Source organism: Eptesicus fuscus, chromosome 23 (genome assembly GCF_027574615.1).
Source record: "Eptesicus fuscus isolate TK198812 chromosome 23, DD_ASM_mEF_20220401, whole genome shotgun sequence".
Lineage (NCBI taxonomy): Eukaryota > Metazoa > Chordata > Mammalia > Chiroptera > Vespertilionidae > Eptesicus > Eptesicus fuscus.
Window position 1 is genome coordinate 3,889,674 of NC_072495.1, and position 27,600 is coordinate 3,917,273.

The window sequence follows — 27,600 nt, forward strand, 5'->3', positions numbered from 1 at the left end:
TGTGCTCAGTTGGTAAGGAGCAGGAATGGGTAACTTTATTTGGGGATAAACATAGGTGCTCTGCCCTAGCTGGTTTGGCTCAGTGGATGGAGCGTCAGCTGCTGACTGAAGGGTCCCAGGATCGATTCTGGTTAGAGGCACATGCCTGGGTTGCAGGCTTGATCCCCAGTAGGGAGTGTGCAGGAGGCAGCCATTCTCTCTCATCATTGATGTTTCTATCTCTCTCTTCCTCTCTGATATCAATAAAAAAATATGTGTGTGTGTGTGTGTGTATATATATATTTTTTAAAAAAGGTAGTTGCTCTGATGATAGTTTGAGAAATTCCATCCCAAGGGCAGGTTCAGGATTCTCTTTTTTTTTTTTCTTTTAAATATATATTTTTATTGATTTCAGAGAGGAAGGGAGAAAGAGATAGAAACATCCCTGATGAGAGAGAACCATTGATCGGCTGCCTCCTGCACACCCCACTGGGGATTGGGCCCACAAATCGGGCATGTGCCCTTGACTGGAAGTGAACCCAGGACCCTCCAGTCTGCAGGTCGATGCTCTATCCACTGATCCAAACCAGTTAGGGCCTATCACTTTTACTTCTAAATCTGTCTCATTTATCCGTGCTACCTGAACTTTCAAAATTTTTTATTTTTCAATTATAATTTACTTTCAATATTATTTTGTCTTGGTTTTGGGTGTACAGCATAGTGGTTAAACAATCATATACTCTACAAAGTGTCCCCCACTCCCCACCCCTGATCCTTCCAGTACGCACCTAGCACCATACACAGTCACCACAATATTACTGACTGCTGTACTTTACATCCACGTGATTATGTTGTAACTACCAATTAGTACTTCTCAATCCCTTCACCCTTTTCACCGTCCCCCAGTCCTTATCCCCTTTGGCTACTACCAGTCCACTCTCTGTATCTATGAGGTATGTGAGCTTTAAAAAAGAAAATCCTGGGGGCGGGGCGGTTTGAACACACCATCTTGGATTCTGCTCAATTCAGGTCAACTATGTCCCAGGCCTGGGGCTATATTTTTTACATAATCCACTTGACTGAAGTATGACATGTAAAAAACTAATGTATATAACTTAATGACTTTGGAGTTAAGTATACACCCCTGAACCCACCACCATCAAAGCCATTAAGTTCTTTTCAGAAAGTAAAACTGTAGGTGTGGTTAATATCCCCTTTGCATATAATCACTTTGTGGGATGGATGTCAGGAATTGCAAAGCTGTATAGTCTACTTTGAACACTATTCAGAATTTAGCAAAAAGTTAACCCTCTGTTCAGAACAAAGTGGGTGCCCAGGAACAATCTCAGGTGTGTTTGGTAAAGATAGAAGGGTGCTCAGGTCGATGGAAACAGCAACTAGAAAGGACAACTCAGGTTATCACACTGTGGTCAGATACAATGTCTAACAGGTTATATAAAAAGAAAAATTCACTTCAGTGCAGTTGGGTAGACAATTTTGGGAGGAGATAAAGGGAGATACCTTCCAAAGTGAACATTTCATTGGAAATTGACAATACCTTTTACTTCCATTAGCGTTAGGAACACATTGCCTTGTTTTGGCTAGATCTTTCCCAGTTCCATTTTCAGAAGAGTTAGTTACCAAGAAAAATACTTAATCATCGATTTTTTCCCGGTTACTGAGGGAAGTGGGCACTTTAGTATTCATAATAAAAATACTATCGTGCTCCCATGTGTTCACAGGGTACCCCTTCCCAGACAGCTCTTCAGCTCTGTGAGAAGGGCTCTTGTTCATCCAGCTTTGGCAAAGAGATGTTACCTGTTTGAAAATAATAATAAAAAAGGGTGTTATAGCTGAACCTGCTTTCCCAGCTGGCTCTTCTGAGCTAACTTATCATTGGTTTGTCATGGAAAATAAACAATGAAAGTAAGTGTAGCTACCAACCTGTTTTTCTGAAAAAAATCACAGTTAAAAGTGAAGTCTAATTAATGCACTTTTCAGTAAGGAGCAGATTCAGGTTAATTACCCATCTGTACGCATATAGGAATGGAGGGAAGTCTGACTGTGAACTCACTTTGTCCCAAGAAACAAAGTCTGGGACAAGGTTCTGTGTAGAAATAACATGTGATCAGTGGATATGTCTGCTGAAACTGTGATAACCGTCAGGCTCTGAGATAGATTAAGAAGTCTTATTTCTCTCCACAGTTACTGAGGCAGTTTAGTGAAGCAGAGGCATGGTTTAGAGTTCACAAATATCTTCGCTTTCCTTCCCATCCTTGCTTCAACCAGAGCCTTCTTCCTTTAACTGGTTGGTCTTGATCAAAGAGGTAACCCCTGAGCTGGAGGGCTGATGTTTCCCTGGACAACGTTCAGAATGATTCTCTGCTAAAGGGACCTCCTGAACTTGAAGTTGGCATTGGAAAATCATCTACCTGAGTGCTTAGGCTGCAAATACCTACACGTATGCAGAAGCTCTGAGGGCCCACTTATCTACAGAGGAAATAAAAAATAAAAAACCCACCCAAAGTTCTGGGGTTTATTGGCCCAGAATTATTTTTAAATTTCCACTTAAAATAGTTGCAGTGAGGTTTAAACATGCAAATTTTTACACCAAGGGTTACAAACTGACGGCTCACAGAATACATCTGGCTTGTAGGTATGTTTTATTTGCATGGTCTTTTTTTTTTTTTAATTAGTTGCCAGTACTTAAAATTTGGGAAGTATCACACAAAAGGCCAGATGTCCAGGTTCTCTGGGAAGATGGGCTCACAGTCCTGCCTGAGAAGCAGTGAAGGCCAGTTGCCCCTTCGGTAGAGCTTGAGCTCCAGATCTGCTGCTGGACATACTCCTCCACCCCAGTCCTGTTTGGGGAATGCACAGGCCCTACTGTATTCTTCATTTACTGTGGGCAGCTTGTTAACTCTGGGAAACACGTACCGGGCGGAGCCACAAAATACTCCTCCACAGCTCGGTGGGCGTTCTGTAGGAGTTCTGCAGCACAGTTGCCTTCCACCACGTTGTCGGATCTCAGGTACAGACATCTACAAACCAGAAGCTGAAGGTGACCTCTTGGGAGAACAAGGCTTCGAAGGCATGAGTGGAGAGGGTCAAGAATGGGGGAACAAAGACACAGCATATTCTTCAGTTCTGGGCACTGCTCAAAAGTGAAAGAGCTATGCCCTAGCTGGTTTGGCTCAGTGGATAGAGCGTCAGCCTGTGGACTGAAAGGTCCTAGGTTTGATTCCAGTCAAGGGCACATACCCAGATTGTGGGCCCGATCCCCAGTAGGGGGTGTGCAAGAGGCAGCTGATCAATGGTTCTTTCTCATCATTGATGTTTCTATCTCTTTCCCTCTCCCTTCCTCTCTGAAATCAATAAAAATACATTAAAAAAGTAGAAGAGCTATGGTCAACATTAGATTAAGTGACAGTGTACAACTTAAAAGATTCTTCCAACAACCCTCTGCAGTAATTGGTTATTATTCCTTGGGATTGATAAATTTAAATATTTTTGGATAATTACTATGGGTAAGTTGCTTTTGGTGGAGATAGGTAATTAAAGGCAATTGAAATACAATACGTTAAATCTAACAGGTAAGCACAGCTCAAGGGAGTAGAAAGGACACCTAACTCAGCCTGGGTGAGGAACAATTACTCAGAAGAGGTGATGTCATTGCTAAAGGATGGGCAAAAATAGCTGGATTGGGAGGATGGGAAATGGACTTCCTGGCAGGTAACTTGCTCAAGAGTGGTTTATAAGTGACTTACAGGTTCCTCAGTGATGGACTGGGATCTGTGCCCAGTTCTGGTACTTCTGAGGCAAGTGCTTTTTTCTTTACAGCCACCTTTGTGGAGATAAAAGTGCCTCCCCTTGCAAGATGTACCACAAACAACTCAGGACTTGCCCACTAGTTGCTTCATTAAAGTATGCAGATGGCAAACACTAGTAAAAGCAAACAGGAGCTGAACATCTATGAGGCTTCACTCCTGTTTCAAGGTTTAAGAGTACATGACAGGAGGTCTGAGCCTGCCTCCAGATACTTGGGCTGAAAAATTAGCAGTCTGCTCAATCACTGATAGGGGAGCGGCCAAGCTCTTTCTGCTTTGAGCTTGCAGGGCTAAACCTAATGGGACAAAGGGGCAAGGATGTGACATGAACATCTGGGCAGAGGCTGCCTAGAGGACTAAGTTGTAAGATTTTTTAAAAAATATTTTATTGATTTTTTACAGAGAGGGAGAGGGATAGAGAGTTAGAAACATCGATGAGAGAGAAACATTGATCAGCTGCCTCCTGCACACCCCCCACTGGGGATGTGCCCGCAACCAAGGTACATGCCCTTGACCGGAATTGAACCCGGGACCCTTCATCCCCAGGCCGACGCTCTATCCACTGAGCCAAACCAGTTAGGGCAAGATTTTTTTAAGGAAAGGACTAGTTCTTTTTGTGGCACCAGCCTTAGACTAGACACAGTAAACACTTATTCACAGTATGAAGAGTGGACAGTTGGGGTCCATTCCAGGACAGGCACTGTCTTAACTGGTCTGGAACAAGTATGATTTTAACAGACCTTAAGTTTCTTGCCAAAAAAAGTGAAGGTTGCACCACTGTTTTTTTGTTAATCACAGAAGGATTTTGTGTTTAAGAAAACTTGGAGAAAATATCTTCCATAAAGGTGACCATTGAACTGTCTGGAGTTTATATTTCTGTTGGGCAGTATAACAAAATGGCTAAGAGCTTGGGCTCCTGAATTCAAGTCCCAGTGATGCTTTTTTCCCACCATAGCCACCTTCACGTGGCATATGTGCAAATTATCCTCTCTATGTATCAGTTTCCTTATTTGTAGAATGCTTCATAGAGTTGCTGGGAAGATTAAATAAAATGACGTTAAAAATATCTGATAATGCTGGGTTACATTCTCATGTCAATAAGAGATGGATGCTGAATAGCACCTGCTCCTTTTATTTATTTTTATTGATTTCAGAGAGGAGGAGAGATAGAAACATCAGTGATGAGAGAGAATCATTGATTGGCTGCCTCCTGCATGCCCCCTACTGGGGATCAAGCCTGCAAACTGGGCATGTGCTCTTGACCAGAATCGAACCCGGGACCTTTCAGTCCTCAGGCCGACACTATCCACTGAGCCACACCAGCTAGGGCGCACCTGCTCCTTTTAGAAAGAGTTAGTACACCCCAAGTACACATCAGTCCCCACTCCTCATTCAGAGTATAACTGCACTTAACCTGCCTAGTCTCTACAGACTGGAGGGGTGCCCATTGTTCCTGGGCCTTTGGAGATTTTGATGTTAACAGCTACTGCTTCCCAACAGTTGATCTAGTAGCAACTGATTTACTCACTTCACCATGGGTGACATTTCCAGGAAAAAATTCATCCTTTTAGTGACCACACATTCCCACCTGTTTATAATGACGATGTTTCTAGAATAAGCCCACCACTCCCTGCTTCCTTCATCACAGGCTACTGAGCCCAGGTCTCTGAGAGGGGCACTGCGAGCAGACCCTTCACGTGGCAAGAAGATTGACTTTTCTGGACCTCGGAATCCTGTGTCAGACACCGAACAGGAACTGACGAGCTCTTAGGTGCCTGTGAATCACGCACTGACTAAATGCCTACCTCACCTCAGCTTTCTTAGTCCAAGTTTTACAAGAAAATTTAGCCCAGATACCGTAGGGCACCCATTTTGACAATCAGCTATGTATCTGGGCTAATATTAGTTATAAACGATCCTTGGAAGAATTGAAAAGAGTCGCTTGGATCTGTGTTTTGGTTCAGATGAAAAACCCTGCTTGAGAAAGACTTCAACTGTGAACTAGAAATCCCTGCCCTCTAAAGCTCATAGACGGGTATTAACCTGGGAAATGCAAATAACAAGTATTCACTGGAAATCAGTATAGCGGCATGAAGAAGTGGCCCTGCCAGCCCTGGACTGACACTAGGACAGTTGTGCTGTTTCAGGTTCTGCCCTTCCCTGGTATCGGGCTGGCTGCCGGGAGTCATTTCTCTGGGCACAACCTACGTCTATCATCTACAAGCATTTTCCCTCCCTTCTAATTGATTTCTAGTTTGATGCAGACCAGAATGAAAGAATCATTTTGGCTCAGCGTTTTCCGTTCAAATAAGGTTCCTGAGGGCCATCCTAAGCACTGGAGTATTTGGCTGCAGTCAGAGACGTCATCTGAGTCAGTCTCTGGCTTTGAGATGGAAGAGAATAAAGTTTCTATGACACATCTAAAGCAGTAAGGCTCCGAGTTCCAAATCCTGACATCTCCTCTCACTCCCTGGGAAACTGCGGGGCATGTTACATAACCTGTCCGAGTGTTAGTTTCTTCATCTATAAAAGAGATACTAGTATTTCCTTTCAGGGCTTGTCTGTGATAACTGAGTTAATGCATATAAATATTAGTGTCTGTCATGTTAGTATGCTAATGCTTTTTAGGTCAAACCAAAGGATAGCCATACTGCTGTGAAAGCCCTGATCACCTATCATTCGGTTTGAGCTAAAAAGGATTGAGCTTTTACAGCAGTATGGCTATCACTTAAAACTTAACACTGGTCTTCACTTAACTGGGTTCCATTTCAAATGTCAGACAGCATGTCCAAAGCATGGAGTCCCAAATTTATGGCAAGATGGCAGATCACTGAATACCAAGTCACTATTCCAGCTACCGGACCCAAATCCCTCTTCATCTTTTTCACAAACTCTTCTCTGAGAAATAGTCACATTTCTTTAGTTATTCTCTAGATGACTTAGGAAATTCTGACTCTCCTTTGTGCTTCTATCCCCGACTTTCCCAAATATATTAATAAAGGTCAACAAACATTTACTGAGTGTCTGCTCAGTGCTAGATACTGAGAACATAATGAGCAATAACAAACATGGTCCCCAGAACATGGATGAGTGGGAGGAGAGGTGTAGAGAATCCAATATCACTTAAATGATGTATAAAACACATGTAAAATTCCAGCACTATTGAATACCATGTGAAAGCCACAAGTCCTTATGAGGTGACAGAAGAAATCTGAAGAAAGAAATTAGGCAAAAGAGTAAGTGAGATGAACCTGGGGGTCAAGGCAAGGGCCTTTAAGAAGGAAAAAGGAGCCCTAGCTGGTTTGGCTCAGTGAATAGAGGGTTGGCCTGTGGACTAAAGGGCCCCGGGTTCAATTACAGTCAAGGGCATGTACCTCGGTTGCAGGCTCAATCCCCAGTGGGAGCCGTGCAGGAGGCAGCCAATCAATGATGTTCCTTTCTCATTGATGTTTCTATCTTTCCCTCTCCCCTCCTCTACTCTCTAAACATCAATAAAAAAAGGAAGAAAAAAAAAAAAGCAGGAGGACTTGAAAGTTACAGTGCTGTTGTCTTGAAGAGGAGGGGTGGGCTTGCGTTAAATGATGCCCTGCCTGTTATGGTGAAGCTTTTGTCTTGATGCTTTGCCACCTGAAGGTTTCGGTAGGAGGATGACATCAGATTTCTGTTTTGAAACACTGTGTAACTTTGGCAAATTAGTTAAACTCTCTACCTGAGCACCAAAATACAAATAGAGAAAGGATTTGAAGTAATCAAAGACGAATTCAGAACAGGAGGCTAACAAGCAGTTAACACAAAGGGTATTGTTACAGATGGTCTGGCTACCCCTATTGGTGCTGACTAATGGCACTCATCTTTCTTGTTCCCACCTGTACTAGTTTATTATTTTTTAAAATTCCATCAGGAAAAGGCTAGGACAGAGTTGTAGACTGCCCCTATTTTTATGAATTACACTAGCGTTCCCGTTGCAGGAAAAATCCTGCAATAGGGTTTCCTGCTGCACTCTACCCCGCCCCGCCTCCGCTCCTCCCTTGTCCTACCCCCCACCCCTTGCTTGCTTCTCCGAAGCTTTGCTCCCTTCAGCATCTCTTGGCTTCTTTCTATGCTGTCTTGATATGCAAATTAGCTGCCATCTTTGTTGGGGGTAATTTGCATACTCATCCTGATTGGTTGATGGGCGTGGCTTGGGCATAGTGAAGGTATGGTCAATTTGCATATTTGTCTATTATTAGGTAGGATACCCACTAACTAAGCTGCAATGCCAAACCAGCAAACAAGTCTGCTTTTCAAAAAAGCATTTTCTTTTTAAAAATGTATTAAGATTTGGCAACAATTGTTAGAGGTGGGCAGAAGATGTGTCTTTTTAGTATTTACAAGTTAGTCTGTCAAAGACCCGCCCCTCCCCATTGCATTACACTACTCTTCACAACTTATTACTCTGCCTCCTTAGGCATGTATGTTCTTCCCTCTGCATTGCTACTTTCTTTAAAACTAACCATTAACAGTTTTCTACATGCCTTTTCAGGGAGCAAAAGGAAACAATGCATCACCAGAATATGTAAAAACATTGATGATATCATACACAATGTTCTGAATTTTGCCTTTTTTATCAAATATATCTTAGAGCCCTTTCCATATCAGCACAGAAAGGTATTTGTTTCATTATTATTATTATATTTTTTTTATTGATTTCAGAGAGGAAGGGAGAGATAGAAACATCAATGATGATTGGCTGCCTCCTACACGCCCCCTACTGGGGATCGAGCCTGCAATCCCAGCAATGGAATGGAACCTAATCGAACCCAGGACCCTTCAGTCCACAGGCCGACTCTCTATCCACTGAGCAAAACCGGCTAAGGCTGTTTCATTCTTTTTAACAACTGCTGAATAGTCCATTGTATGATGATGTATTAGTCACAAAGAACACTTAGATTATATCTGTTTTTAGGGGGTTTTGTTTGTTTCTTCCTTACTATGAACAGATTTGCATACCCTGGGTACTAGTAAACACAGCTTGGTGCACTTTAACAGATAGTTTCATAACCACTAGGTCAGACAATGTGTATATTTAAATTTTTGAAAAAATAAAAATTTGAGCTATGCATCCAACTTAGTAAGCAAGTCGTATGTGAACTCATTCTAATAAAAGACATAAATCAACAAAAATAAGACAGTCAAGAAAAATATCTGAAGAAAACCCAATTAAGATAAGGAATCGGGGAGGGGATTTGGACTGGTCAGGACAGGCCCTTCAGAGGAGATAAACAGACCTGCCAAAGGGACAGATTGTTCAAGAAAAGTGGAATAACAAGTGCAAAGATCCTAGAGAAGGAACTGATTTGGCATGCTGGAGAAGCAGTGATGATGCCGACGTGATTGGACTGTAAGAGGAGGATGCCCGAGTGGTAGGAGGAGCTCTGAGAAGAAGAACCTCAAAGATAATCAGCAGTTCGGATTTGGTCCCTGGTTACCCTGGGAGGCCCTGAGGAATTTAAACGGGAGCGACAGGACCCGTTAGACAGAGTAACACCCCTTACCCGCGGGGTGATCGTGGGCAAGTTCCGGCATCTCGCCGATTCTAAATGTCAGGTTGAAACGAGACCCTCGTCGCCACCCTAAATGCCAGGCTTCGGCCGCAGCCGCGGGCTTACCTGTCCTCCAGTACTGACTCCATGGGCTGCACCCCGTCCGTGTCCACGGCGCGGAGCCGGTCGGCAAAGGCGACGGCTTTCTCCAGCCGCGCCACGGCCTCTTGGCTGCCGAAGTCCACCAGCGCCAGCCGCTCCAGGTGCTCGATCACCTCGCCGGTGATGCGCCCCCTTTCCCGGGGAGGGTGGGTGTGGGCCTCCGGCGCCGCCGGCCCCGCCTCGCCCTCCGCGGAGACACCGCCGCCTCCGGCCTTCCCTTGAGACCCTGCCTTAGAAGCGAAGCCCCGGCACCCGCCCCCCGGGGCCCGGAGGACCCGCCGCACCGCCCGCGCCCACATTCCTCCTCTCGGACTCCGTACGGCGCCAGCAGGCGACGCGCCTGGGAATGACGACAGCAGAGTGCGCCGCCGCCGCCGCCGCCATGAACAGCGTAGGGGAGGGTTGCACCGACATGAAGCGCGAGTATGATCAGTGCTTTAATCGCTGGTTTGCCGAGAAGTTCCTCAAGGGGGACAGCTCCGGGGACCCGTGCACCGACCTCTTCAAGCGCTACCAGCAGTGCGTTCAGGTGAGCTGCGGCCTCGCTCTGCCCCGGGCCCCGCGTTCTCTGCGTGTCCCCGGCCTCGCGCCTCCTGGCTTGCGGGCGTTGGGACCGGGTGGGTGGAGAAAAGCCTTGTCATTGAGGCCAGTGGCAGTTCTCCCGGCCGTCACCACCAGGGCTGCCTGGGATCGCTCCAGATGACAAAGTTAAATGTTTTTGTGGTGCTTTACTTCTTGTGGAGCACAGTAACATCTTTGGTTCACTTGGTGCTCATCTTAAACTTGCCAAGTGGGCGTAGTTCTAACTGAAAAATGGAACACTCACACCCAGAAAAAGGAAGTGGTTAGGCCAAGTTCACTAGAATCAAGTTGCCTTTTTTTTTTTTTTTTTGCGGTAGTGCACTTTTCCACTATTATTGTTTGGGGGTGAGGCTGGGTGTTAGCCTCTCTCTGGCCTGTTAAGATACTATGGAGGGTTTTATTTTTGGTTGTTATAAACACTTCATTGGCCTGATGGAGGGCTTTATTTTTGGTTGTTATAAATCCTTTATTGACCTGTTTTCTCTCCCTCTCTCCAGTTGTTGCTGTCTTTATCCCAGTTGCAGACAGGAAAAGTGAGGCTTGCTCAAAGCCAGTAAGCTTCATATTGACCTTTATAATGTGTCTTCTCCCATCAGAAAGCAATAAAGGAGAAGGAGATTCCCATTGAAGGACTGGAGTTCATGGGCCATGGCAGAGACAAGCCTGAAAGCTCTTCTTGACCTTGACAGTCACCTTGAAAACTGACTCCGCAAATCAGGAAATTTGAGCCCTCTGGGTTTTGTCAATTAAGGCTGTGAAGATAGCCATCAATTAATGAGGACTTATTTTCCTCCTACATGTTTCCTCTCACTTTGAACCACCACTGTTTACTTTGGGATGATTTCTCACTTGCTCTGACATCTCGCAGGAACTCGCTGTGCTAAAACGGAATGATTTCTTGGGATTATGGTTGCAATACTTCATCTGGGATCAGCTTTATATATCCTGTATCTAAAGACTGATAAACTTGTCAGGATAATCATGGTTGCCTGACCCCTTGAGTTACTATATGCCTCAAAGGACATTAGAGATACTGTACTGTGGTCATTGTTCATGGAAGCAACTGGTTAGGACCTCTTTTCTCTCAGGGAGCTAACGCTCTGAAAAGGGATCCCAGTATGTTTCAATCAATGCTTGGGAGTTTTATTTTTTTATATAGTAACTTAACTGTTAAGCTTGTGCAATGGTGGACTATGTTAGCCAAGAGGAAGCTTTTAACAGTTCCCAGCCTTAACAAGAGGTGTCAGATCTCAGATTAAGATGTTAAAGCTTCAAGAATGTTAGAGCGAACACCATTTCAGGAGTTCATAGTGTAGTTCAGTCATTAAGATCCTTGGAGTATGCTATGGAGGAAGATCCTAAATTGCAAAGATTTGCTGCTGTGGCCAGCTTTCAAGCTAAGTCAATGAATTAAGTCAACCTGTATATCATGAAAATGCCAAAATACTGTATCTGGTTAGGGAAGAAAGGAATCTGCTTTATTTGTGTTTATCCACCCTGCCCTGTAATATCTGTAATCATGAAGATGGAATAAATTGTAACATTTAGTTTCTATCATTATTTGACCCTTGAACTCTGTGCACTTTATAGAATAGCTATTACCCTGGTATCACACATATCCCATATATACATGGGGTAAGGGAGGGCTTTATGTTTTATAATATAAAGGTGAGGAAAAAGTGTAGATTTATCGAACTTAGGCAGTATGGCATAGCAATTAGAAACTTCACTGACTTTAAAGATGTACTTCCACAGTAGGCTACACAAATATTTTTAAATGTTTATAGAATGGCACTAAGTCAGGATCAGGTGAGCACTTCCATACTCTAGAACAGTGGTCGGCAAACTCATTAGTCAACAGAGCCAAATATCAACAGTACGATTGAAATTTCTTTTGAGAGCCAAATTTTTTAAACTTAAACTGCTTCTAACGTCACTTCAAAATAGACTCGCCCAGGCCGTGGTATTTGTGGAAGAGCCACACTCAAGAGGCCAAAGAGCCGCAGTTTGCCGACCACGGCTCTATAACAGTGGTCACCAACCTTTCGGACCTCACAGACCACCAGCTGGCAACCGCTGCTCCAAAGGTTTCCTTAAACCAGTGGTCACCAACCTTCCTGACCACCAGTTGGCGACCACTGTTCTGTAGTTCCCACAACTGCTTATCTTGAGTAATTTGATGCAATAGTCTGAAACTTGATTTAAAGGCAGCCTAAATTCTGTTCTCTCCACTTTACCAATTACTACTTCATATTTATTTTATTATTTTTTAAATATGGAATGCTTGCCCTAACTGGTTTGGCTCAGTGGACAGAGCGTCGGTCTGCGGACTGAAGGGTCCCAGGTTCGATTCCGGTCAAGGGCATGTACATTGGTTGCGGGCACATCCCCAGTGGGGGGTGTGCAGGAGGCAGCTGGTCGATGTTTCTCTCTCATCTATGTTTCTAGCTCTCTATCCCTCTCCCTTGCTCTCTGTAAAAAATCAATAAAATAGCCGAAACCGGTGTGGCTCAGTGGATAGAGCATCGGCCTGCGGACTCAAGGGTCCCAGGTTCGGTTCCGGTCAAGGGCACATACCTTGGTTGCGGGCACATCCCCAGTGGCGGGTGTGCAGGAGGCAGCTGGTCGATGTTTCTCTCTCATCGATGTTTCTAGCTCTCTATCCCTCTCCCTTCCTCTCTGTAAAAAATCAATAAAATATATATTAAAAAAAAATCAATAAAATATATTTTAAAAAATAAATAAATATGGAATGCTTCATGAATTTGCGTGTCATCCTTGCGCAAGGGCCATGCTAATCTGTATCGTTCCAATTTTATTTTATTTATAAATATATTTTTATTGATTTCAGAGAGGAAGGGAGAGAAACATTAATGATGAGAATCATTGATCGGCTGCCTCCTGCACACCCCACACTGGGGATCAAGCCTGCAACTTGGGCATGTGTCCTGACTGGAATCGAACCTGGGACCCTTCAGTCTGCAGGCCGACGCTCTACGCCAAACCAGACAGGACTCGTTCCAATTTTAGTACATTGCTGCTGAAGCGAGCACACTACTTCATATTTAATAGGACCAGTCCTTAATGTCATTCCAAAACATTCTGCATTTATATTTTGACGGTTTAATGTCCATTCTACGAGGATTATGAGAGATATTCAGAACCCAGCTGAGGGAGGCCAGACAGCAAGCTGAAGGTAAGTCCATCTGTCCTGAACTCACACTGGCCACAAGCACAACAGTTCTATGGGGAAGCACAGGATATGGCTAGATCACAAAATGGCCAAGATAACAAGGATTCTTCTTTCTTAACTGTAAATGGTTTTCACACCCCGTTTCTATGTGCCTCACCTTTGTGCAGCACCAGTTTACTATATGTCTTAACACCAAAACCTTGAAACTTCCCGAATCTTACCATAAAACTGGCTGAGCCTTGAGAATAAAATGAGCTCCAGGCCAACCACGTTCTTTTACTGTAATTGCTACTGAGAGAATACTTTTTGTTGTTGTTCCTCATGCTATTTTGACTTCACCCTCCAACTATCTCAGCTACTTAAAGAAGCTGCCTTTATTTTCCCAAAGGTTTTTGACCCTAACAACCTTCAGGGTGCTGAGAGATGACCCCAAGGTGAGAACTTGACACCTCCAGACTAGTATTCTGCAGCAAATGCTGACGGAAAGGGATAGGAAAATGCTGAGATACAGGAAGCACTTCCTCTCGAGAATCCTTTTTAAATGAAACTGCAGCCATTCTGCTGGCCACGCAGGACCCAGTCTGGATACTTAGCTCCATTCCTTTTGCTTTGTGTTACAGACCCGAGGCCAAGAAACCAAAGACAGGCCTGTCAGAAACCCCATTATTCAGAGGCCTCATTGCAGCAACAGAAATAACATTACTGCTAATTTCCGAGGGAGAAACACCACCAAAGAATGCAACTCTCAGCTTATGGCCAACCTAAGTTATTTATTTAAGCATCTCCTGCCATAAGCAGAGATGGAAGATCAGTGTACTCTATAGTCATCATTTTACATCAGGAAAGCAGTCAGCTTAAGGTCCCATACACCTTTCTGGTCCGTGTGCAGAGTGGTCCAAACCAGTGCTGTGGTCCCCACTGGGTAGTGGTCCAGGTTCTCTCTAGTCATCTTCATAGCCGGTTGGCAGCGGATTCAGATGAGGGTTATGGAACAGAGTATGGTTCCCATCTCCCCAGGGAAAGGGCTGTGGAGTGAAGATGTCAATTAGGACATTCCAGAAAAGTTCAGAAACCGCACTGCCATGAACTGCTTAAAATAGGGTAAGTGACAGATAATACATAAAACAACATGGAAATTAGTCCTTCAACTACTGGCATAAAGTAGGTAGCAGGAAAAGCAAGCTTAAGTTTGTTATTCATAAACCTCTCCCTGGTAGGCATATCAGTGTTGTGTTTATGAAAGCGTAACCCTCAAATCACCTGTATGGGACTGGCAGAGGTGGTACGGGAAGAAGATACTCGCATGGTACCTTTGAAAAGCACTGCTCTTGGATCGTGGTTTCCAACCCAGGATGATTTTGCCATTCCAGGGACACGAGGCAATCAATATCTGGAGACATCTGAGGCAGGATGGGGTACTACTGGCCTCTAGGGGGTAGAGGTCACGGATGCTGCTAAACAGCCTACAACTGAGGATAGCCGGCTCCCCACAGAATTATCCAGTTTTAAATGTCAATAGTACTGAGGTTGAAAAACCTTGCTGTATGACTTCTACTGTACGAGGGTGGGAGTGGGGCTCAAAGACTCAAAAAAAAAAAAATTCTTTCTGAATCTAAGAACCTAGCTTAATTTCTATGAGGCCAGTCCTACCTGGACTAAGTGATGTAAGAACCAGAGGGGCTCTTGTTACGAATACAGCAAACAACGGAGAGCAAATGATTATGATAGCTACATCAACAGCCAAAGCATAACAAAGCAGAGAAGATATGCAGCCTAAAGGAGAATGGGAAGTGTCAGTCTCTCTATTATGCAAATGGCACCTGCCAGGTGCCCAGGTTTTAGAAGGGGGAACGTGCCAATCAAAGCAAGTTTCCCACACCTACACGTTTTAGACGAACGACAGCTGTTTCAGAACAGTCAGAGGCAGAAGGTGGGCTGGATCAGAGGAGGAAAACTGAGTCACTGACTGCAGGACTTGGAAGAAGAAACTGAGAAGTGACACCCCCTTCTTCATCCCCTACCCGCTCCTCAGGTTCCCTTCCGTGAAACCGAAGAAAATAACTGGTGATTACTTAGTGAGAAACTAGACGCTCGGAATGGAGTCCTCGCTTTCAGAAAACAAAGGACTTGGACGAGGGCCTTTGCGATGAGAGGAGAGCGGACGCTCCGAGAGAAGGCGGGGCGTACCTTGGTCCGGATGCGCAGATGGGGGTAGGCGATGAACTCGGGTCTCTCGTGCTCTCCCTGGTGCGACTTGAGGAAGACGTTCAGCATGCTCACCCCCACCCCGGGGAGCGCCACGAAGTAGGTGAGGGCCTTCCACAGGCGAGCTGCGGAGGCAAGCGGCTGAGGCCGGCGGGGGGCCCGTCCGCGCCTCCCCTCCCCCGGCCTCCAGCCAAGGTCACAGGCCCGCGCGCCCCGCCGCCCCGGCTGAGGCCCGCCCGCCGCCCGCCGCCCGCCGCCCGCGTACCTGAGCCCTCCTCGCCGTGGGCGCCGCTCGACATGGGCCGCGCCGGCTGAGGCCGCCACCGACCCAGCAGCCCCGACACCCGAGACCCCGCCGCAGTCGCCATCTTTTCACCCAGACCTCCGCAACGCCGGAAGCGGAAGCGGAAGGATGCGCTGTGGAGGCGGGACCCCACCTCAAAGGAAGTTCCTATTGGGCGGTGCCTGACCGTGGAGCCTGCGCACTCGCCTCCCGAGGAGCTGAGCGCGAGGGGAAGGTGTATGGAGGGCACCCGGCACCCATGTCACTCCCTGCGTTGGAGTTCGTGGACAACACAAACCACTTATCTTTGACCCTCCGTTATTTTTTTTATTTTTAAAATATATTTTATTGATTTTTTTTACAGAGAGGAAGGGAGAGGGATAGAGAGCCAGAAACATCGATCAGCTGCCTCCTGCACACCCCCCACTGGGGATGTGCTGGCAACCAAGGTACATGCCCTTGACCGGAATCGAACCCGGGACCCTTCAGTCCGCAGGCCGACGCTCCATCCACTGAGCCAAACCGGGTGGGGCCCCACGTTATTTTTTCACGGCACGGGACACAGTCGTCGTCATTGTCGTTATTATGTCTGTCTCCCTTGATAGGCTGTAAACCCTGATGCCAGCACCACAGCATCCCAAGACTGGAATGGTGCCTGAAGCTGGCAGGTGCTCAACAAACGTTTGCCGATGAATGAGTGAATGAATAGCAACGGAATGAAAAATTGGCCTCTGCTATATTCTGGCTCAACAACCCCCGCCCCCCATCATTTCTTCCTTCCTTTTTCTTCCTTCCACTCATCTAAAAAATGAAAATAAAAGCTTAAGAAAATAGGTACAGGAGATAAAAGTAAGCTTTTTGAACATAAGCACCGTTAAGAATATGATGAAAGCCCTAGCCGGCTTGGCTCAGTGGATAGAGCGTCAAGCCTGCAGACTGAAGGGTCCAGATTCAATTCCAGTTAAGAGCACATGACCGGGTTGCCGGCTAGATCCCCGGTAGGGGGCGTGCAGGAGGCAGCCAGTCAATGATTCGCTTTCATCACTGATGTTTCTATCTCTTACCTCCCTCTCTGAAGTAAATTAAATATATATATATATATATATATATATATATATATATATATATATACACACACACACACACACACACACACACACACACACACACAAAGAATGTAATGAAAGCTATGAACCCTTTCCCCCCCAAAATGCACCTGCTCTTAAGAACACACTGTTTAGCAGACAATGTTGTGGGAAGAAGGTACGATAAAGTACAGAGACCTGTAACAGTCCTTGTGCCCCAGGTGAAGAAACCCTGAAACCCTGGATAGGGAAACAAACAGGGACACTGGTGTGGGAAGACTGGGTGACTGGGTTCCCATCTTGTTTTCTTCCCTAACAATCTGTGTGACCTTGGTCAAGTTAGATAAAATGAATACTTTAAGGTCGTGCATTTCATGAATACAAAAACTTAGGATCATGTTACTAGAGCTTCACAGTCTGATCGAGCATTAGATCTTTCTCTGGGTAGTCTGGGGTTTGCATTGTATAATCAGAGTCACCAGAGTGTGTATGAGGCCCCAGAGTGTGGCCTTGGAAAGGGTTCAAGTTCAGGCATCAGGAAATCCTGGGTTCAAATCTCTCGTCTGCCACCTGCTGTTTCCTCTTTTCTTAAATGGGAATGTAACACTCATTTTTATCCAACAAATAATTATTATCCAACAAATATTTATTGAGACACAGCTCTACCTTTGGAAGTTATTCAACCTCCATCTACAATAAGTTTCATTTAATAAATATTAACTAGTGTTCCCACCGTGTTCCAGGCATGCGCAGTAGTACACCAGAGCTATAAGATCTCTCTCTTGCAGCTTACATTCCAGTGGTGGAGACAGGATTAAGTGAAAAATGCTCCATGCCTGAAATATATTAAAAGTTCAACAAATATTGGTTTTCTCAGAGGGCGTTCTTTTTTTAAAAAAATATATTTTATTGATTTTTTACAGAGAGGAAGGGAGAGAGGTAGAGAGTTAGAAACATCGATGAGAGAGAAACATCGACCAGCCACCTCCTGCACACCCCCCACTGGGGATGTTCCCGAAACCAAGGTACACGCCCCTGACCGGAATCGAACCCGGGACCTTTCAGTCCGAAGGCCGACGCTCTATCCACTGAGCCAAGCCGGTTTCGGCTCAGGGGGCGTTCTTATGTGTGCAGGGTGGTACTGCTAAGTAAGGATCCTGTCTATCGCGCTTGGCACAGAGTTCATGCTCAGGCATAACGCCTACGGTGTCATTGCCAGGTATGCTCAGCATTTGCAAAGCCTTGGGTCACTGAGTTTAGACAACCCAGGAAACCCAAATCACCAATACAAAAAAAAAAAATAACTAATAGTTATTGAGCACTTATTTTGTGCCCAAACTGACTTCTCCACTTCAGTAAATGGCCACTCCATTTCTCACGTTAAACACGTGGAGTCATCCTTGGCTTCTCTCCCCCTCCGCCTCCCCCCACACACTACAATCCATCTACAAATCCTGACAGCTCTTCCTTCAGACATATCCAAAATTTGACCCCTTCTTACTACCTATGGCTCCTAATTTAATCAAAAGTGTTATCTCTCACTTGGACAATTGCATCAACTTCCTAAATGGTCTCCCTGCTACCTGGTCCCCCCGCCGTCTATTCTCTACATGGCAGCCAGAGGGATCCTTTAAGCCTGTCAGATCCTCTTCCTTCTCTGCTCAAAATCTTCCAATGGCTCCCATCTCCCTCAAAGTAAATGTCCAAGTCCTTACAGTAGGCTACCAGGCCCTACACACCCTGCCCCCAGCCACCTCTCCGACATCCTCCCTTCTACCCACCCCCTTGCCTACTTCACTCCAGCTTACTTGGCCTTCTTGCCTTTCCTGGAACATTCCAGGCATTCCCCTGCCTCAGGACATTGACACGTGCTCATTTCTCTGTCTGGAAGAGTTCACCTCCAGAGAGCCCATAAATTGCTTCTTTATTTCAACCAGGGTCTGCTCAGAAGTCATCTTATCAGAAAGGCCTTCCTAGACTATCCCGAAATGAAACAATCCTCTCAACCCTGACACTTTATTCTCCTTACTGTGCCTTATCTATCTTCATAGTACTTACCACCATCTGACATATTAAATATGTATTGGTTTATTGTATGTCTTCCTTCATGAACTATGTTTTGTTTTGGTTTGGTTAATCCTCACCCGAGGATATTTTTCTTTTCTTTTCTTTTTAAAAATATATATTTCTTTATTGATTTCAGAGAGGAAGGAAGAGGGAGAGAGAGATAGAAACATCAATGATGACAGAGAATCATTGATTGGCTGCCTCCTGCACGCCCCCTACTGGGGATCGAGCCCACAACCCGGGCATGTGCCCTTGGCCGGAATCGAACCTGGGACTCTTCAGTCCGAAGGCCAACGCTCTATCCACTGAGCCAAACTGGCTAGGGCCCGAGGATATTTTTCCATTGATTTTTAGGGAGTGGAAGAGCGAGGGAGAGACAGAGAGAAACATCAATGTGAGGGAAACACATCCATTGGTTGCCTCCTGCACGAGCCCCGACCAGGGTCTGGGCCAGGGAGGAGCCTGCAACCAAGGTACCTGCCCTTGATCAGAATCAAACCCGGGACCCTTCGATCCGCAGGCCGATGCTCTACCCACTGAGCAAAACCGGCTAGGGCTCAAATCAATGTTTTTAACCTCAAAGCCATACAGACTTTGCTTTAGCTGGAAGGATATCAACTCCAAGAGGGCACCCTGTCAAGCTCCTGCTGTTCAGATGCTCTGAACCGGGAACAGCAAGAAAAGGAAAACTATTCCCTTTCTGACTTCAGTGAGTTTGCAAAGAAAAATATTCCGAGTCATGAGATCCTTGATAATGGACGGAACCATCAAACGTGTTCCCAGCTTGTGCTGCCCCTCCCCCTCCTTCACTGTGACTCCCAGGGCATCAGGCCTCTGTGTGCAGGGAGCTGCCCCAAGGCCATGGCCAGCCAGCCCTGGGTTTGACGTCATCCTCTCTGGCAGCTGGTGATATTTACACTCATACCGAACCCACTAAGGCTCTCTCTGACGCTCGAGTTCCTTGAAACAGGGAGCTGGTGTGTGGGCACCTCAATACTATGGGCACCACTGATGGGGGAGGCGTCGGAGTGAGACTGGGGGAGGCTGCCGAGCCAAGGACAGGGCTTGCTTAGGGGGAAGCTTATCTGAGGCCTCCTGTCTGCTACTTCTACTGTGGATTTTCCCAGCGAAGAGCGCCTCCGCTTCCTGGACCAGTGAATATTGTCCACTAAGAGACGAATTCGAGGAGAAGGCCCTGAGGCATTTTCCATGCAGGCTGCAGGGGAAGCCAGGGTGTTGTGACCACCGCTCAGCCCTCTAAATAACCGTCTGAGCCGCTCAGCATCATAAATTCAATTAGGGTCTCAAATGTGTCCTGGGGCTGGGGTGACAAGACAGCAGTGACCCTCATGGAGCACCCAACCAAGAGGGAGAGACTGACAAGTAAACAGCTATTAAACCTGCGTGATGGATTCTGCAACGGGAGGCAGTTCAGCATGGGCCTTCGCATCAAGTTCAAGTCCCAGGTCTGCTGCTTAGCTATGGATCATGGGCAAGTCAAGTCACCTCTTAGAGTTTCACTGGTGAATTGAAGTTACTACAAGGATTTAACAGGATAAAAGATACTAGCGAACATTTATTAAGCATTTACTATGTACTGAGCTCTTCTCATGTATTAATTTGGTCATTACAACACTCCTATGAGATACATGCTATTCTTATAGTATTGATTATAACCATCCATCACAAGACCAGCGGGAGGTATGGCACCTGGTACGTACTGAATTCTTTGTCCCTTGGTCTTGTCAATCATTAGTACCTGAGTTGTACCATTTTTAAAAAGTACTGTAACAGGGGCCTGGTAGCAGAAAATAATTTGTACAGAATTGCTGGGCGTTTGTCTGCGCCAACCCTACATTCCCATAAGTCAATAGCCCTGTAATAAATCGTTCTATCCTGTGGCGTTGCCTGCATTGTTCGAAGATTCGTTCACACGTTTGCCTCACCGTCATCAATGGGGAAACCATAGCACCTCCTTCTAAGGCTCTGAGGGGAGACTGATGATGTGTGTAAAAACACTTAGTCCCTTGCTCAACAAATAGCAGCAATTCATATCATATCATTACCCATCGTCTACTGCTACATTCCGTTAAAATCAGGTTGGGCAGGCCCTGGCCCGGGTAGCTCAGTTGGTTAGAGCACTCTCCCCATACACCAAGGTTGCAGGTTCCATCCCTAGTCAAGGCACATACAGGAGGCAACCAGTGAATGCATAAATAAGTGGAACAGCAAACCAATGTCTCTCTCTCTCTCTTCTCTCTCTCTATATATAAAATCAATCACTGAACATGTTTAATTGGCTGTGCAGTATGAGAAATGTATCTCAATAAAGCTGTTAAACCCAACAAAGCAGGCTACAAAATATTATGACATGTATGTTTTCATTTTTGTAAAATGCATAGAAAAATACTGTAAGGGTTATATTCACATGTTAACAAAAGTTATGTCTGGCCGAAGCCGGTTTGGCTCAGTGGATAGAGCGTCGGTCTGTGGACTGAAGGGTCCCAGGTTCGATTCCGGTCAAGGGCATGTACATTGGTTGTGGGCACATCCCCAGTGGGGTGTGATCGATGTTTCTCTCTCATCGGTGTTTCTAGCTCTCTATCCCTCTCCCTTCCTCTCTGTAAAAATCAATAAAATATATATATTTTTTAAAAAAGTTATAAAAAAAAAAGTTATGTCTGGCTTTTAATTTTCTTTTAAAAAATTTTTTACAATGAATATATATTACTTGTGTCCAGAACAGATGTATTCAGTGGTTGAGTGTCGACCTATGAACCAGAAGGTCAGGGTTGGATTCCCAGTCAGGATGCATGCCGGGGTTGTAGGCTCCATCCTCAGTGTGGGGCGTGCAGGAGGCAGCTCATGGATGATTCATCATTGATGTTTCTCTCTCTCTCTCCCTCTCCCTTTCCTCTCTGAAATCAATAAAAAGTATATATATTTAAATTTTAAAAAGAACAAAGACATTCACCAAAAAGCAGGTTATGAAGTTGCTGGTATTCGTCGCATTGGACTGTAAGCCCCGCCGGGGCGGCAGGGATCCCCTCAGCCTGGCGCAGGAAAGGCCCTGAGGACACGGCCGCAGGGTGGCCGGATGGGGTGCTCCCCGGCGCCTGCAGTACCGCTCTCTGCCTGTGGGTGGCAGGCTCCACATGTGCGGGCGCGGCCCACCAGTCTGGCTAGGGATGAGCCCGGCCTGGGACCTTCAACGTGGCTATCTGGTCTCAGGATCCGGATCCTTGAAGGAAGGGGTGGCGGAACCTGCGAGGCGGGTAAAGAGAGCCAGGCCGGACTCCTTGTTAAGGCCTTGCCCCTGAGACTTCTCCTGAATCTTCCCTAGATTAGGACAAGAAGAGACACCTTCTCTTCCTAGAGAATGCCCCTCCAACTCTACCTTTCCCCCCACCCCCAATGGGGAGCAGAGAGGAGGGACTGAAAGGCCCCCTGGGCCAGGGAGACAGAGAGAGAGGCTGTCCTGAAAATATTTATCTTCATAACATACCTCACAGGGCAAGGCACTTGGCAGGTGACTAACTGCCCCCACCCAGTAGCTCTTTGATTTGGGGAGGGAGAGGTGTTAGCACCCCATTTTACACAGCAGGGCCATTGTGGCTTAGAGAGGCAGTGCCGCTTAGAGAGGCAGACTTCTTGGATGGGCAGGCAGGGCCTCCAGGGGCACCTCCACCCACTTTATGTGTCAGCCATCTAGGCCTTCTCCACCATCCATGTCAGGTCGCCATCCTCCCGGTCTGCTGGCTCCTGCTTCTCTCCAGCTGCCCATCTACTGTGATCTCTTTACCCTTTGAGGCTCCCCAACCGGAATCTATCCCTCCCCCCTTCCTGCCCCCAGAGGCCTGGCAGCGTCTCTGTTTTAGCACTTTTCATTGCACCGTGTGAGATGGATGGCTGTCTCCGTGCCTGGCCCTCCTACTAGAGTCTAGTAACTAGACTATTCATTCCAGGCGTCTCTTGTCATAGGGTAGGTAGCCTTATAACCACCCACCCAGTCCCCAAGCTAACAAACTAGGAGTCCGTTTTTCTTACTGTCTCCTCTTTCATTCTCACATTCAATCAAGCACCAAGTGGATTTTACCTTTATTTTATTTTATTTTATTTTTTCAAGAGCATTCTGAGTCACTGAAAACCTGTGCAAACGGGGCTTTAAAACCAACACTATACTGGGAGCTCTTAGGGAGGGGCAGAAAGGATGAGGACCTTGATAAATAGAGGGTGTTTTCTTGTGGCGGGAGGGTGGCGTGGGGTGGGGGTTACCTTCTCTCTAACCCTCTCCATCCCTGCTCAGTCATGGCCACTCTTCTCTCCCCTGGACGACTGCGTAGCCTCCAGGCTGGGCTGTCCTTACAGCTTCACCATCTCCAGTCTGTTCCCCACACAGCAGCCTGGCTGATCCTTCTGAAGTGCACATCTGACCAGACCACCTCCCCTCTTTGCAAGCCATCAACAGCTGCCTGTTCCCTTAGGATAAAGCCCAAACGCCTTACTCTGGCCTCCAAGGTCCTCAAAGGTACAACCACTGCCCACCTCAACCATTTTCCTAAGGATGCCTCGTGCGTGCGTGAGCTGGCCTTCCGTCTCTGAAATATGCTAACCCTTTTCAACCTCAGGGCCTTTGCTCATGCTGTGCCCTCCCACTCCGCATTTCACTAACTTTTACAAAAATTGACATTAGCCCTAGCCGGGTTAGCTCAGTGGATAGAGCATCGGCCTGCGGACTAAAGGGTCCCGGGTTCCATTCGGGTCAAGGGCACATGCCCAGGTTTCGGGTTCGATCCCCAGTAGGGTGCAGCCAATCAATGATTCTCTCATCATTTATGTTTCTATCTCTTTCCCTCTCCCTTCCTCTTTGAAATCAATAAAAATGTATTTTTAAAAAAGAATGAAAGGAGGAAAGTAAACAAACAAACAATTTAAAAAGTTGATATTAGAGAGCGAGTGAGAGGAAGGGAAACAGAGAGAGAAACATCGATTTGTTGTTCTCGTATTTGTGCATTCACTGGTTGTCCTTGGGTGTGTGCTGATGAAGGATCGAACCTGAAACCTTGGCTATCGGCTATCGGGACAAAGATCTAACCAACTGAGCTACCGGCCAGGGTGGCTCACATGACTCTGGTGGAGAGGCGGCCTGTTCAAACCTCGCCATGATGGAGGCTGCTCTCATGCTTAAACCCGACCTTAGGTCTTCATTCAAGTTTGTGAACATTGAATGACCTTGAACCCTGATGTGAAATGAAAACATCTGATCAAATTTCTGATCAGACCAAGTCCAGGTTCACATCTTGCCTCCAACAGTCCCTGTGCGCCGCTCGGGCAAGTCATCTGCTTCCTCGGGGCCTCCTCCCTTCAGTGAGGAGGGTCGCAGCCTCGTCCCCCCCGGGCTGCGCAGCTGTGTGCCCTCTCCCCGGAGCCGCATCCCCTGCAGCCCCGTAGTGTGCTTCCCCCTGAAATATCAGCCTTCTTCCTTTAGAGCGAGTACCTTATGTTTTAATAGCACAAATCATAATGGTGGTGTTGTTTCTCTCTAATTTACTTTGTTACATAAGAACATTTAACTTCTCTTTTGCTGTTGTATCTTCAACACGTTGCACTCTTCCTGGGGCCTGAATAATACCCAACATTTTCTTTCTTTTTCTTTTCCCTACGAAAAGCTTTGTTGTTTCCATTTGGTCCAAGGGCTGCAGGTTGATGAAAAGATGCCAAGTGGTTTCAGGGAGAGGCTCAGGCAAAGGCCAGACATGGCAGGGAGGCAGAGGGGCCCCTCAAAGGCCTTGAGGGTGAGCTTTTCAAAAAGATACTCACCCAGCCCAGCCTGTGGAGGTTAGTCAGTATTTTCTGAAGTCCTACTGTGTGCCAGGCACTCTTCTAAGCATTTCATGGGAAAATTCATTCCATTCTTAAAACAGCTCCGTGGACATATATAGTAGGTACTATTACTAGCCTCCTTTGTCAGAGGAGGAAGTTGAGGCATTGGAAGGGGACAGAAAGTGGCTGTGAGGGGATCTGAATCCAAGCTGGCCAGGGGCAGAGTCCTAGGACCCCCCCACCCCCTGAGGATGAGTCCCAGTGTGGCCTGAAGGTTATTCCAAGAAGGAAGAGCTCCTTCGACTCCTCGGTGAAAGGGCGGGCCTAAGGAAGCAGGTGTTCTCCGGGTCCCATTACAAAGGAATTCTCCGCTTATTCAAATGTCACCATTTACTGCTGGCACTGAGGACTCCAGATAGAAGGACTTAGTTCAAACAAACAAAGGCTTAGCATTGACAATGGAGGTGAAAACAGCATCCAGATTAGAGGAGGGAGGATTGGGCTTCCGCCCACCATTAGTCGGCTGATAAGAGGCAGCTAACGTCCTGGGAGACCACACCTCCTCCCGGCCGGCCCTGATTCCCTTCCACACCCGTGCTCTCCATCCCACAGCGGATGGTGCGGAAGCTTGTATCTGAGAAAGCCTTGGAAAACCCGAGTCCCCCTGATTCCTCAGGCTGCATCGGGGCCTCTTCCGAGTTCCCACAGCCCCCTGGGCCCACCACTTTGCTTTGCTGCTCCCCCTTCTGCCCCTTGCCCTCCTCCCCCTACTGAGAACTCCCTAAGGGCAGACACTGGCTTCATCCCGGCTGTGTCTCTTCCCCTCTTATTGGTCTTTTCACTCTTACTCACCTCCTCCAAGAAGCCTTCCCTGGCAACCCCCATAATCTGTATAGAACACTTTTCTCTAAGTAATGATTGCTTGTTTGCTTGTCTAGGTCGCCTTACCTTTCATCCAGGGGTTCCCACACCTCAATGTCTGTAAGTCATCTGGGGAGTTGTACGAGGCAGGTTCCCAGGCTCCAAGCTCAGAGAATCTGATTCAGAGTTTTTAGTAGGGCCTGAGAATCTGCACTGTAACAGCTCACACCATGAATCTGGTGTGGGAGGCATCAGAGCAGTGATACAATAAATGGGGCTCGCCGAAACCGGTTTGGCTCAGTGGATAGAGCGTCGGCCTGCGGACTCAAGGGTCCCGGGTTCGATTCCGGTCGGGGGCATGTACCGTGGTTGCGGGCTGATCGATGTTTCTCTCTCATCGATGTTTCCGGCTCTCTGTCCCTCTCTCTTCCTCTCTGTAAAAAATCAATAAAATATAAAAAAAAAAAATAAAATACAATAAATGGGGCTCCTTGCTCGGCTGGCGTGGCTCAGTGGTTGAGCATCAACCTATAAACCAGCAGGTCATGACTCGATTCCTGGTCAGGACACATGCCCGGGTTGTGGGCTCCATCCCCAGTGTGGGGTGTGCAGGAGGAAGCCGATCTATGATTCTCTCTCATCACTGATGTTTCTATCTCTCTCTCTCCCCTTCCTCTCTGAAATCAATAAAAATAATAAATAATAAGTAAGTAAGTAAATGAATAAATAAAATGGGGCTCCTTGAAGGCAAGGATCATGATCACTATCATCCCCCATTAGCCAGTCTGTGCCTGGCACATAGGAGGTGTTCAAACCGGATTGTTGAATGAATGAGTGAATGAGTGAGTGAATGATGGTTGCCAGCATTGGAATATGTTCTTCAAATACAGCCACTTGAGTTTGGCCTTGAAAGAGCCACGTGAAGGTCATGTGATTACACTTCCCTGGAACGGAGGTGGGAGCGGGTGGGAGCTTTGGTGTCTACAAGGCTCAATGGGAAACCAACGACCCTACCTTCTGGCTGTGTGGCCTGAGCAGGTGTAGTCCCGTCAGCCTCATTCTCTTCCTCTGCAGAACAGGGATGAAAGCAATCATGGCTGCGTCATGGGCTGTGACAAGATGAAATGGGGTAAAGCTCTTAGCGTAGTGCCTGGTCCACAGTGAGCGTCCAAAAACTTCTGGGCCCCATTCTTACTGTTGTTGCTGTTATTCGCATTACATTTAACACGGGATCCTTGAACGCAGGGGTTCCCCACTCAGGGTTCCATGGGTCCCCCTCTGCTGAGGAATCACCAGCGGGTGCTCAAAAGCATCGTCTATGAACACCCAGAAATAGAGCACAGGGTTATGAATGTCTGTCCGTTTGCCTAAGGAGGAGAATGTTGGCTTTGAACTTCTCAACGATGAGAAACTGCCCGACCGGCGTGGCTCGGTGACTGAGCGTCCACCCATGAGCCAAGGGGTCACGGTTCCATTCCCTGCTGGGGCACATGCCCGAGTTGTGGCTCGATCCCCAGTGTGGGGCGTGCAGGAGGCAGCCTGATCAATGATTCTCTCTCATCATGGATGTTTCTGTCTCTCTCCCTCTCCCTTCCTCTCTGAAATCAATAGAAATATAGTATATTTTAAAAAATAAATATATTCTTTTTTTAAATATCAGATAGGTGATGTGCATTTCCTAACAAGGTCTGAGGGAGGCACATCTCACGTAAGAGTCCCCCTCATGAACTACAAAAGGATCTAAACATTCTATTTTAACTTAAAAACCCGTCGCTGTACATTAACTCACCAATCTTCTGATGTCAGGCCAAAGCCTTTTCCCTGAGTCTGATCTGAGTCAGCTGGTTGGCATTCCCCCGCATCTTTGCTGCACGAAACGCTCCCCTGAATTCTAGTTTGGGCTTCTTAAAAGATGATGTGGATCTGAAGGTCCTCATTGTCCAGATTATCAGAATTTCATCTTCATCCCTACCGAGTAGTCTTTACTTGTCTGCGCCACTAACTCCTCCCA

The 27,600-nt window shown here is 46.6% G+C and overlaps 3 protein-coding genes and 2 pseudogenes across 5 annotated transcripts; 1 reads left to right on the top strand and 4 right to left on the bottom strand.

Annotated features, from left to right (window-relative positions):
• Window positions 1–276: 276 nt before the first annotated feature.
• Window positions 277–9,789, bottom strand: GATC (glutamyl-tRNA amidotransferase subunit C). 2 transcript variants are annotated; one of them, XM_008142935.3, is made up of 3 exons: window positions 9,455–9,789; window positions 2,917–3,020; window positions 277–1,797 (listed from the first exon to the last, which is right to left on the bottom strand). In XM_008142935.3, the coding sequence occupies exons 1-3, from the start codon at window positions 9,787–9,789 to the stop codon at window positions 1,745–1,747; spliced, it is 492 nt and encodes a 163-aa protein (XP_008141157.2). In that variant the 3' UTR covers window positions 277–1,744. The 2 variants fall into 2 exon arrangements, with proteins under 2 accessions (XP_008141157.2, XP_054568704.1); XM_054712729.1 differs by having other exon boundaries at window positions 2,917–3,062.
• A 38-nt stretch (window positions 9,790–9,827) lies between these two features.
• Window positions 9,828–11,632, top strand: TRIAP1 (TP53 regulated inhibitor of apoptosis 1). Of its 2 annotated transcripts, none has more exons than XM_008142780.3 (2): window positions 9,828–10,019; window positions 10,669–11,632. In XM_008142780.3, the coding sequence occupies exons 1-2, from the start codon at window positions 9,837–9,839 to the stop codon at window positions 10,750–10,752; spliced, it is 267 nt and encodes an 88-aa protein (XP_008141002.2). In that variant the 5' UTR covers window positions 9,828–9,836; the 3' UTR covers window positions 10,753–11,632. The 2 variants fall into 2 exon arrangements, with proteins under 2 accessions (XP_008141002.2, XP_054568705.1); XM_054712730.1 differs by having other exon boundaries at window positions 10,570–10,737.
• Window positions 11,633–12,813: 1,181 nt separating this feature from the next.
• On the bottom strand, window positions 12,814–12,908 carry LOC129148243 (U6 spliceosomal RNA; annotated as a pseudogene).
• Window positions 12,909–14,015: 1,107 nt separating this feature from the next.
• LOC103287257 (cytochrome c oxidase subunit 6A1, mitochondrial) lies at window positions 14,016–15,882 on the bottom strand. The gene is made up of 3 exons (XM_054712493.1): window positions 15,736–15,882; window positions 15,453–15,595; window positions 14,016–14,290 (listed from the first exon to the last, which is right to left on the bottom strand). Exons 1-3 carry the CDS (start codon window positions 15,836–15,838, stop codon window positions 14,207–14,209), a joined length of 330 nt encoding a protein of 109 aa, XP_054568468.1. The 5' UTR covers window positions 15,839–15,882; the 3' UTR covers window positions 14,016–14,206.
• Window positions 15,883–27,243: 11,361 nt separating this feature from the next.
• Window positions 27,244–27,329, bottom strand: LOC114231974 (small nucleolar RNA U13; annotated as a pseudogene).
• Between the last annotated feature and the right edge of the window lie 271 nt (window positions 27,330–27,600).

Coding starts and splice junctions, on each gene's coding strand:
- GATC (XM_054712729.1), bottom strand. CDS start 9,789: ATGTGGGCGCGGGCGGTGCGGCGGGTCCTCCGGGCCCCGGGGGGCGGG. Junction 3,063..9,454: donor GAGTCAGTACTGGAGGACAG/GTAAGCCCGCGG, acceptor ATGCCTTCGAAG/CCTTGTTCTCCCAAGAGGTC. Junction 1,798..2,916: donor GTATTTTGTGGCTCCGCCCG/GTACGTGTTTCC, acceptor ATTTTCAAACAG/GTAACATCTCTTTGCCAAAG.
- TRIAP1 (XM_008142780.3), top strand. CDS start 9,837: ATGACGACAGCAGAGTGCGCCGCCGCCGCCGCCGCCATGAACAGCGTA. Junction 10,020..10,668: donor GCTACCAGCAGTGCGTTCAG/GTGAGCTGCGGC, acceptor TTCTCCCATCAG/AAAGCAATAAAGGAGAAGGA.
- LOC103287257 (XM_054712493.1), bottom strand. CDS start 15,838: ATGGCGACTGCGGCGGGGTCTCGGGTGTCGGGGCTGCTGGGTCGGTGG. Junction 15,596..15,735: donor CCACGGCGAGGAGGGCTCAG/GTACGCGGGCGG, acceptor TTGCCTCCGCAG/CTCGCCTGTGGAAGGCCCTC. Junction 14,291..15,452: donor ATCTGCGCATCCGGACCAAG/GTACGCCCCGCC, acceptor TTCACTCCACAG/CCCTTTCCCTGGGGAGATGG.